General features: G+C 46.0%; 1 protein-coding gene across 1 annotated transcript; it reads right to left on the reverse strand.

Annotated features, from left to right (window-relative positions):
• Positions 1-5,615: 5,615 nt before the first annotated feature.
• Positions 5,616-7,207, reverse strand: LOC146072451 (uncharacterized). The gene is made up of 2 exons (XM_083179687.1): positions 6,789-7,207; positions 5,616-5,740 (listed from the first exon to the last, which is right to left on the reverse strand). The coding sequence occupies exons 1-2, from the start codon at positions 6,994-6,996 to the stop codon at positions 5,631-5,633; spliced, it is 318 nt and encodes a 105-aa protein (XP_083035813.1). The 5' UTR covers positions 6,997-7,207; the 3' UTR covers positions 5,616-5,630.
• Between the last annotated feature and the right edge of the window lie 5,171 nt (positions 7,208-12,378).

The following is a 12,378-nucleotide window of genomic DNA, read 5'->3' on the forward strand; positions in this document are numbered from 1 at the left end:
CCAGATCCACAAAATTGGGGTAGATTCAGATTTCTGAAGAACTGAACCACACATCTGGTTATATTACCTATTATATTACTTATAAATATGTATTTAAAGTACATTAGCTTATTTGCTTCATCATTACACCCTCATTGCTGTCAGGACACAAATAGTGCATCATTTCACACCTACCAGCATTAAAAGGGATAATTGCTTTGGTCTGCATATGGCAACAAATTTTAATGTATGTCTGTAGGATTTGGCCTTTAGAGCTCCCAGTTTTGTTCTATCGACAACAAAAATCAAAATGTATTCCCTGCCTAGACTTTTAAATTCACAAACTGTTAATTTCGAAATAGAGTACATTGTGAAATGGTATACCATGGAAAGTGAAAATAAAATGAGAAAGGAGTTGGTCATTGCATCATACACCTGCGAAGTGGACGATTCTGTTTTCAAACTTCAACTTTTTCATTGCAGTACTTCTTACCTAGGCATTTTGTAAATCAGATACTGCATGTCCAAAGAGAAGAATATCTCCTGGGTACCACTTTATTTATTAGATTCTCTTATCAGAATGTTTCATCAGAGGCAATAGTTGTTCCTTTTGAGGGCAAAATTTGACTTTAAAGAACAGTATATATTTTAAAAAGCTACTGCAACTTTAATGCACTTTGTATTTATCATCATTAATATAATTATTTCTATAATAATGTTTCCTATTTGTAAATATCAGGGAAATGCATTGAAAAAATGAACTTGCCCAACAGGAAATGGTTCCCAGCCTGGAAACCTTTGGAATAGTAAGTTGAAGTGACATTGGTCACATTGGCTACACTAGCAATAAGGTTCCTTTGCTGTGAACCACATTTGGGTCATTGTTATCAATTAGCCATGCTTCAAAAATGTATGAACAGAAATCCTCTTTTGCTGCCAAAGAAAGTGCTCCTAACTGACTTATAATGGCAGCCTAGATTGAAGTCTGAATAATTATCTGAAACATAAGTGATTCCTCAATGTTAGCTTTCCGCATGGAACGTAGAGAAAAACTCCTCACAAAATGCTGGTCTATTTCCAGAAAAGAAGTCCGCAGCATGACTTTTTCGACTCATAAAAGCTAGACTGTATTTTATGGCAGATAATTAAAGTACAATTTAATGTACTGATTACAGACTAACATAGATCAACTGAATGCTAAGATCCTTATGTGAACAACAAGCTGTCCTTTGAAACCTTGTTCAGGGTTAATCTTTAAAGATTTAGTGATTTGACACTTTCCCACAATCTTTCTAAAACGATGTTGTATGTTCTTCTAAGGACTAAAACAAAACTGCATACTGGGAATACGTATAAAATCTTATTGGAGCAATCATTCTTTATCTGTAAAAATATATTGTTACCCTATTGCATCAGATAGAATGAATGCTGCTCAGGTCTACAGTGCAGATGTGAAATTAAAGGCATAATATTTTTCGTAAATATATGAAACAAAAAAACATTTCATTTTACATTTCAAAATATGCAGTTGTTCGGCAACTTTTGTTTTGCTTTGTAGATGTATGTCCCCACCCCCTGATGAAGTCTTGAGGACGAAACCTGTTGGGAAACTTCTACCTACCTCAATATACTTTATATTTCTTCATTCGACTGCCATATCCCCCCCCCCTCCATTTTTTTTACATATATATATATATATATATATTTACACACATACATATATATATATAATATTTTTATAATTTTATGTATTGACAGATTCCTCCAGTATTTTATTCGCAGATTTTTAGGTCATACTATTGTTATCATATAATTTATAATTTTGTCTTGGAGGTGAATTGCTCTCACTTCTATTCTTATTCTTTTTCATTATTCAGAATAAATATCATATTTATTCAGGTCCTCACTTGGATCCAAAAATACTTTTCTTTCGCGCACACACGCAGACGCATACATAGGCGCCAATTTATGTTTTTGCTGGTGGGTGCTCAAGCCAAAAATATAGGGGCGTGGCTTCATGGGAAGGGGTCACAAAATAATACCAATTTATATTACGCAGCACAGTTGGCTCTTTGCTCAAATATTTAGATCTTTGCTACCGTGAATGAATAGGATGATAGATCTCATAGTGTGACCAGAGTAAAAATCCAATGTCCTTTCAAAGGTTGTGATGATACGCCAGTATAAGCAGGCAATTATAAATTGATAAGTGCATTTCTGCTTTGGACAGGACTAATAAAGCTAGATTCCATAGAACAAAAATATCTTTAGCGACAGCTATCTGTGCATCATTTCTCATCCTGAAAAAATGATGCAATGATAACCGTTACTAAAGATATATTTGGACCTGCGCAGATATTAAAAGCTGACAATCCTGACAGGACTTACTAGAGTCAAATCATATGCCGGGCGGTCCCGCTCCTGCCAGCCTACTCCGCTTGTTGGGGTAAGCTGCCTTATCGCACTCTGCTGCAGCAGCTGCCCCAGGCCCATGCTGTGACAGATGCCAACGGATGGCGGTGGAGGGAAAGGGGGGAGGTTGGTGCCGGCGCCCAGTGGGTGTAAAGGAGGACATGTAATAGTGCACTCTCTACGGGGCTTCATGGGATGGGGGCGTACACTGCAGGGTGGAAGTGTGCTTACTGTATAGCGGCGGACGGAGGGTATGATGAGATTGAGCAGAAATACGGCGGCCCAGCAGCGGCCTGCGAGGCTCAGGCGGCCTGTGGGTGCTCATGAATTCTGTGAGCGCCTATGCACGCATCGGCGCCTATGCACGCATATATATATATATATATATATATACACAAAAACTGCTCCAAAATCCCTTAAATGCATTTAGATTATACTAAAATAATGCGAAAAGGGTGTGAAAACACTGTTTTTCACATTATCGGGTCCATCGTGGGGATCGTGTACCTTAACTTAAAGGTATACGATCCCCACGATTGTGGCCGTGCTAGGAAACAAGTACCTTAATTATAATTAATGGGCATGGAGAAGGGTAGCAGAAACTTGTTTGGCAGGCGGGTGCAAAATTTATAATTATGCCACTGGATGGCACCTATCTCCTGTTGCCTTAGGCAAATCTAGAATTATGGTAATGGGTCGTCCCAAATCCAAACTTATAAGTAGGGCGGACCTTTGCGCGGTGAAGCCACATGTCAAAAAGGGAGCATGGCCTCATGGGACTGAGGCATGGCATCACAAAATGGGGCATGGTATTACACTTTAGACCACACACAGTAATGCCCATTACACATTTTAGCCAACTCCGTAATACCCATTACACATAAATCAACATGCCATAATGCCAATTACACATAAGGCCACACACCATAATGCCCATTACAGACTATATAACCAAAACGTTATGCCCATTACATATTTGACACATAAGTGCCGCTTACCTACGTGCTCATTGCTAGGGGGTTCTTGCTCTATGCCAAGGGGGCTTCATGCTCGATGCCAAGGGGGCTTCATGCTCGATCCCATGGGGGAATACATGTTTGTTGCTAAGATGGAGTGAGATTGCTCATTGCTAAGGGGGGAGGGAATTGCTCATTGCCAAGGTGGGGAGGGAATTGCTCATTGCTAAGGTGGGAAGGGAATTGCTCGTTGCCAAGGTGGGGAGGGTTAGTTTGTTGTCAAGGGGGGGGGGGGATTAGCTTGTTGCCAAGGGGGGGAGGGAATTGCTCGATGCAAAGGTGGGGAGGGTTAGCTCGTTGTTAAGGGGGGAGGGTTAGCTTGATGCCAAGGGGGGAGGGAATTGCTAATTGCCATGGGGGATGTCATACTACTGCACCTAATTTAAAGAAATGACAGCCGGGCAGAGAGAGCTGTGTGCTGCCCGGCTGTTTAGTCTAAGGAATTGCTGAATTGCTTGTTGCCTGGGGGGGGGATGTTACACACCGCTGGACTCACCTAATTGAAATAAATGACAGCCGGGCAGAGAGCAATGTGCGTTGCCCGGCTGTAGTCTCTGCAGGCGCATCAATATTTTTAGTTCTCGCGCTGGGGTCCGGCAGCCAATCAGGAGCAGTTTTCAATACCACCAATGCCGCTCCTGATTGGCTGCCGGCGGTCTGAAAATATCAATGCCACTGCTTAGAGACTACAGCCAGGCAGCGCACATCACTCTCCGCCCGGCTGTCATTACTTTCAATTAGGTGCGTCCAGCGACCAGCGGCTTGAGACATCCCCCTTGGCAACGAGCAATTCCTTAGACTAAACAGCTGGGCAGCACACAGCTCTCTCTGCCCGGCTGTCATTTATTTACATTTTAAGCGGATGGTGGTCTAATGGGTGATCCGGTGCACCCCCGGACCACCCCTTAGATTCGACTATGCCTGTTGCTGCATTTGCAATACTACTGAGCATTTTCAAGTCTTCTTCTGCAAGATCAGTTGCAGTGCCCCCAAGCTGCAGCATGATTGATCTGCTGCGGTCATTCAGCATTGGATGGGGCAGTGTTTTCAGGAAAAAGGGTGCATTGGTGTAATTCTCTGCGCCTTCTGATGTAAATGTACTGGCCTTGCAAGTGAGCAGAAGGTGTCCATTCTTATGCTGGCCACACATCAGACCAACTTCTGACCAACTTTTTTAAAACCCTTCAAACCTCCAACCAACCAACTTGACAGTCCTACTAAAACAGTTCCCCACACATCTAACCAACTTTTCTTTCAACCAGTATTTTTTTTTTTTCCAGCCAACTTCTGTTCAACTTCTGATGTCACAGAAGTAGGCGGGCAGTGCCTACCTGTTTTGAAATTTTATGCATTCATGAATTCACCTGTGCCCATTCCCAATAAACTGAATTCTGCATAATCATTTTAAAAAGAAACTTATGCTGAATCAGGGAAGACTGCTCTTTTTTTCTGCAGCCTTCAACACCACTATAAGAGAACATTGTTGATACGTTGAAAAATCTGCACTTACTATGTATCATTTGTGTAAACATTGTTGCAATTATGTGAATGGAAGGTAATGGGAATCTTACTGCAGCTGAAAGCCATTCATTATTATTAGTGAGCTTACTTTGGCCCTTATTCTGATCGGTGCGGACTTTCCCGAATTCTTACGGTGCGGTCCGCACGCCACGCTGTGCGGCGGCGTGCGGGCTTCGTCCGTAGAAACGCCCACGTGTCCTCCTCATTCGGACGGACTCACTCTTTAAGAACAGGGCGTGTGTACGGACGACATACAAACCGTGCGTGTGCGGTGGAAACGTACAGATTCTTGCACGGTCTTCCCGCACAAGCACGGTCTTACCGCGTCAGAACGTACGGGAAGCTGTCCGTACGCCCCGATGCGGAGTATTTACGCTCAATCCCACACTTTTTTACTGAGTACACACAGCGATCACATGACCCACTTAGGCAATTAGCCAACCTCCTGAAAAAGTGATTGTTATCAATTTCAATCAATTAAATGCTCATCTATACTGACCCACATTCCTACTACATTCATGACACACATTAACCCTTACAGCATGTGACCCTAACATACATCTAGATACACTATGTACATTTTGCTTATTTTAAAGATTTTAAACAAGTTACACATATACTTTAGCATGTTAGAAAAAAACACTGACAACTTTGAACTTTAAATAACGATTTATTCAAAAATAACTGGCCCCAACCAAAAAATTAAAATTCCCCATCAATTATGCGGTCCATCTCCTCTATCATTTGCCTCATCAGGCCTCTCAGTCTAAGGAGGGCCCCACGGCGACCCTCCTCTGCTTGGGCAGGCTCATCTGTGGAGGAAATTCAAATTCAAAAATGACTAATGATATTCATGCATACATTTAACATAGTCAAACCTACTTTTTAAACATGCATTGTGACAGGTGTGTGTGTATATATATATATATTTTTATATATATATATATATATATATATATATATATACACACATATCTAACTATATATATGAGACATACACCTATACATACATGCATACATACTACATGGAAAGCCTGATTTTGGCCCTCTACCCTTTACTCTGTCGAACACCTCACAGTCATACTGCTCCTTCTCAATCCAAACCCACCCATGACTAAGCTCTGAGAAGCATGTCACGCGCTGCACCAATCACAATTCGGCAAACAAAGTTCAGTGTCTCTTATATGATGGAGCCTGGCAGGGGAGTTACACAACTCTCAGTAATGCTCAGTACATTTGTGCAATCAAGCATGGCTTGCCTGCTGATGGTCTGCTCCAGAAATCATTGTCAGAATGCCAGTTAGGGGAAGCTGCAGCACTAACCCACTCACATGCTCAAAAGCATTACTAAGACCAAATACACACACAATTATGGTGCAAAACATACATGCAGGCCGCAGGGGGTGGTTAGCTAGAGGAGGGCCCAGGGGCACTGACCACTTGTTACTCCAGTCTAAGCCACGCCTGTCCATACTCCATTTATGCCATACTGAATCTAGTTTACAAAGATCATTCACCAGTAAACTCTACTCACCTATATGAGGCTACAGATTGTAGGCAAGCAGCAGGGACATTAAACACTTACATTAGCAAGTCATCCCTTTCTTCCAGGATACAGATTAACTACACAGGTTCAGTGGCACTTAAAATCGAGATGAAAGACATCCTCACAACCTGTGTCATTAATATGTGTCCTGGCTGAAAGGGATGGTTTGCCCACCCTATCTAACCCCAAAGTGTGTCTGTTGCTATCCCGTTTGTTTTGTCATTTTATAGTATTGTAAAAATCAATTGAATCACCAGTGCTACATAGCAAATAGTACATGCCAAACGGATAAATTAATCCTTATGTATACATACCAATTCCGGCCGCCTGGACAACCTCACCGGCCTCCACCTCCTCCTCAGGGGCCTCCAATGCTCCATCCTCGGCCTCGATGACGTCCTCCTCGGGTGGCAGTGCCTCCACAGCCCACCCCTCGTCATCCTCAATTTCCTGGGCCCCCTCCTCCGGCCTCCCTTCCTGCGGCTGGTCCTCCAGGGCCACCGCTGCCTCCTCCTCCTCCATTTCCTGCGCCCCCTCCTCCGGGCTCCCTTCCTGCGGCAGGTCCTCGAGGGCCACCTCTGCCTCCTCCCGGGCCTGTCTTGCGCGAGCACGTGCTGTGTATGTGAAAAATCAAAAAAGTGGCAATTAGTGGTAATTACTATTAAGCCTTATCAAGCTATAAATGCAAAGGTTAGAAGTACAGATAATTGTACAGGCAAACAGCTCCTTAGTGGCCTTTACAAAACACAGCCTGTAACATGGCAGGTATGCTGTGACATTTGGGCCATTGTAAGCATCACAAGCATTAATCCTCCCCAATAACATATTTTATGACCATTACAGGGTGTCCAACAGGAAGTAGCACTCATATATTGTATGCCATGTTTAACTCATGATCAGGCTGGTGACCTTAGTGGATTAAATAATGTCAGGTAAGCAATCATGTCCAAATCCCCATTTACTGTTGAAATACTCACATCTAGCAATGCTGGCCCTTATTTCTTGCAGCCTCTCTGGCTCCCTGCGCCTGAGGTCGGACCACCGCCGCTCCAGCTGAGTGATTGTCCGCCGCACCTGGGTGCGTGCGTATATATGGCGGCGGGCCACCGCATAGGCATTGCGTTTCTGCCTGTTGGTTATAAAGGGGCCCGCCCGCCCCAGCCTGGTCTCCATAACGGAGACCAGAGTTCTCAGCTCCGCGGGTGAGAATGGGGCTGCTCTCCCATAGGCCGCCATCTTAGCAATGGCACAAATCAAACAATCATGTGCTGTCATTGGTTGATCAGAGTGATATTTGGTATTAACTTTATTGTTCATTTTTACACTAACAGCGTGTATGCGCCCGAACAGACGGCTAACCCATTGCATCGCACACCCATCCTAAACAGACAGTGTAAAATAAGATGGAAACACATTATATATAATCTATACCATCCACCAAACATGGGTAGAAGCACCAGGTGAAATAGTCTGCATCACTAGACACTTACACCTAACTCCACAAGGTTCTAAACAGCTATTTTATAATGAAAGCTATGCAGCAGAAACATAGCAAATAGTGGCAGACCTTTTACAGAAATTAGGCCATGCTGCCATGTGTACACTTACCTTCTACTGGCCCCTACTACAGAGGTGGAATGAAAAGTAGCTAGCATCCAGCCTGAATTTGGAGTGCTTTCACATGTGATTTGGATGCTAGCACTGATAACCCGGGGTCCCCGCCGACTGCCCGCACCCCCCCTAACCCCCCCCTAACCCTGTCCGTCTCCCTGAGGCGGAGACGGACAGGGTTTCCGTCGCGCTAGCGACGGAGACTGAGACGCGCGTGCGCGTGAGACGCACGCGTGTCTCAGTCTCCTCGCTGGCGTGGCTGCTGGCGGGTCGCCAGCGCAGACGCCATGGCGACCCGCCAGCAAGGATGGGACAAGACCCATCTGTACATACCAAACAAGTGCACAGTACAGATGTACATTCAAATATACAGTTCATGTGGGACCTCAGTTTTATTTTGTAATTGGTGTTGGAATCTGCATTTAGCTACTAAATCTGACTTACTCAGTTTGCCTGGTTTTTGAGAAATATTTTTCCACACCAAGGGGCGTCCCGTATGCGCCGCACGGTTGACGCTGGCGTACGGAACGCGGCCGTACGGAACGCAGGTTGCAGCTGATTAACGCCAATTACAGAAATAGTATTTAAAGTTGTCCTAGAAAGGCAAACAGTTGTTGCAAACATGGCTGGCTCAGAGTCAGAGGAAGAACAGGTGGTGCAGAATCTCTTGTCCCGCATGGAAGCCAACACCACCTATGTCCCCCTCAACCCAGAGCAGCCAGATGGGCCATCAACATCAGGCCAATCAGCAGCTGGCCCATCCTCAGCATCAGCAGAATCATTGGGAACACAGCACTTCAAGTACACCAACCGGTGGCCGTGCCCGTGGCCGTGCCCGTGGCCGCAGTCGGGCAACAGAGGAACCAACCACAAGAAACATGGCATATGAACCGCAGGAGCTTGACATCCTGGTGACCCGGGCACGTGATTTGATAGAGTGCCCAGCGGTAAAGTTGACACACACAAGGAGATGGAAGATCTGGGAGGAGATAACGGCGGAGATTAATGCAGTGGCTCCACAAGTTCGTGAGGCGGAGCACGTTAAGAAGAGGCAAGTACATGTGTTTTACATTTGAGCAGTCCAAGTCCAGTAATGTTTACATTCAATATTAGATGGAGTTGGTCAATGGGTGTTCACGTTGCTTGGAGGCACAGACATGTTGGGCATGACATTGAATTGATAGTTATTGGAGGGTGACTGGTGTTGTATCTTCTAAGGGTTGGTTTGAAAAATGAATATAATGTAAGTTTGGGGTCAGTAGGTGTGGCAGTCCACCACTGGTGTACTCTTGTGCCCCCAAAGAGATTTTAATTGTCAAAGCTGTTCAGAAGAAAACCTCCTTTGCTTGTGGAAGCTGCAGGGCTATGAGGGGTTAACAGACTCAGCTAGTGTCCCAGCTCCCCTCTACTGTGACAGGAAGCTGGGAGGTCAGAGGTGATCCCAGCAGCAGTGTGAGAGAGACAAGTGTGCAGAGAGGAGAGAAGAGAAAGCCCTGTGAAATACAGCATCAGTGTGGAGCTGCAGAACCCAGTGTCAGAGAGTAAAGGAGTGTAAGAGGAAGGTGAAGAAGGCTGCTGTCCCAAGTGTGAGAAGAAACAGGAAGACAGAGAGAGAGAGAGAGCACACTGGAGCACCCAGCCAGCAGAGGAACCAGCAACACCCAAGGTACTGATTCAGTCTCCCTGTGGCAGCATCTGCAGTGCACCCTTGTAATACCCAGGAGGGTCATCCCATATCACCTGTTTACAACCCACATACAGAGAGGGGTTGTTGCTTCAAGCCACAGCATTAGCTGCTTGTCAAGAATAGGGGAACCCCTAGAGCCAGAGCGGGGACAGCACCTGTGAGACTCTCACTGTAAAAGCCAGCCATGTACTGAGGCTATGTCTGCAGCCTGTTTTGCAGCTACCAACAGGAGGTTGCCCCAAGGTAATCTGCCTGCCCATGTGTTCAGAGGACTGTTTTACATTAGTGTGCACACTATTATAGGGACTGTATACATGTGAGGACCTGTCGACGAGGGACCATTGTTTTGAGCAGTGACTGGTTATCCGTGATAGAGTATATTGTTTATTGCTAATAATTTGCATTAAGTTCTGTGAAGTGTTGAAATTGATTGCCGATTAGAGAGTGAAGATAGATAGAAATAAGAAGCATCACCTGGCGGATGTCAGTTAGAACCGCCATAGACTATTTGAGGTTAGCACACTGAGTGATTGTTGTTTTATTTGATGCTTTATGGTGAATGTTATTATGCTGAGTATTTCTTATTGTTATTTGCTATTGAAACTTTACAGCGACCAATGAGTGTGTTTTTAGTAAAATAAATTACTGTCGCTGCTAACTGTTAGTGGTATTGCTTTTGTGGGTCTCCTTGGGTTGTGCCATTCCCTGCCACAAATTCTTCCAGAGAAGAGGTCCGAAGCTGCCGAAGCCGTCAAGTCCAGAATCAGGTACGCCATCTTGCACCACACTGTTACAGGGGCACTGTCACACTTGGCGTCTACGAACAGGATTGCAAAAGACCCCTGTGAACAACGAGATGTGGCGATCGCAATATGCAGCACCTGAGAAGATGTGGAGAACCGCCAATCCACCACCCCAAGTAGGTGCGGACGCTATCGAAACCATCATAGAACAACTCAAAGAGGCGACTAAGATAATCCGTGAAATGCGTCGAGAACGGGAGGAAGATGAATATAGAAGATGGCGACGTGAACTTGATAGAAGGTACAGACACCAGCTGAATCCCCGATGGAGGTCGGAGCGACGACCCACCGACCAGGTCACTGTGTGCCCACAGACCACGAGAAGACACGGGAGAGGCGGTCCACGGGCAGTGTTTCAGAACACGGCAAGAGCATCCGGTGTGATATGGTCGAGGGGTAGACCACGAGCCAGCCCAAGAAGAATTGCAGGTCGTGTCCTGTGGTTTGATGTACCACGAGGGTATGGCTTCATCAAACGCGCAGATACCGGCCGTAGCGTGTATGTGCACTATACCGCCATCCAGCATGCCGATCCCCAAAATAGCTTCCGGAGCCTGAGCAACGGTGAGGCCGTAGAATTCGAATTGACAAGCGGGAAGAAAGGCACCAAGGCCGCCAACGTGACTGGACTGAATGGAACACCGGTGCTACGTAACAGACGCACCCCAGCACACTATCCAAGTCATAGAGAGCCCCAACCGTACTACCAGCAAGAGTACAGCCACAGCGGAAGTAGAGCTGAACTGAGGGAAGTAAATGGCGAGAGTGACCGATTTAATGCCAACCCTCCTCGACCAGGACAGATGCCCCGCCCACCAGAACCTGACATCACGAGGTCAAGCAAGAAACTGGTCGTGTGGAGTGAGGCAGTCCATCAGAACTGGCAAGAAGCGACCAGGCCTCAACTTCCAGAGCCGACGCGGGAGTATGTGCCCAGGATGGATGATGCCGGTTACCGAGCGGCGGACCTAGGGCCAAAAAATGTCAGAATGGCTGAACCGGAGAGAAACTCCAAAATTGTGGTCCATATGGCCGTGACAGAGACCGTGGAGCCATCAGAAGTGGAATCAGCTATACCGTTGCCTGAACCCAAGGCCAAGATAGAACCAGCAGAGAGAGATGAGAAGGCCGAGACCTTTTTCATCAAAGGGAAGCCTGTAACGGACAGAGAGTACACGACCATCTCCGGGGAAGAATTTGCCTTCCAGATACAGCAGGCGATTCTGCGATCCAAGAGGCAAGATCGAGAGGCGAGACGTGCTTAAGTGCCGGTCGTATGCCGTGAGAGTGGGCGCCATCCATGGACGTCGATGAAGCACCTGGACCGCAGAGGGATGGGAGACCTGTGGCGGAGGGATGGTTGACCCGGGGAGCCCACATTAGATATCAGGTGATAGGGAGTAATTTGTCATGTGTATTTGTGTGAAAGGTAAGGAAGAACAGTTTGCAATTGTTTTGTTTGCCATCGACATGTTTATTGACAGGACTTTGTCCGGGACTTATTGCCTCTGGTTAAGTTGCCTGCGGACAGGCAAATTTCCAGCAGGGAGGTGTGTGGCAGTCCACCACTGGTGTACTCTTGTGCCCCCAAAGAGATTTTAATTGTCAAAGCTGTTCAGAAGAAAACCTCCTTTGCTTGTGGAAGCTGCAGGGCTATGAGGGGTTAACAGACTCAGCTAGTGTCCCAGCTCCCCTCTACTGTGACAGGAAGCTGGGAGGTCAGAGGTGATCCCAGCAGAAAGCCCTGTGAAATACAGCATCAGTGTGGAGCTGCAGAACCCAGTATCAGAGAGTAAAGGAGTG

The sequence above is a fragment of the Crinia signifera genome, chromosome 4 (assembly GCF_055691185.1).
Source record: "Crinia signifera chromosome 4, ASM5569118v1, whole genome shotgun sequence".
NCBI classification, from domain to species: Eukaryota; Metazoa; Chordata; class Amphibia; order Anura; family Myobatrachidae; genus Crinia; species Crinia signifera.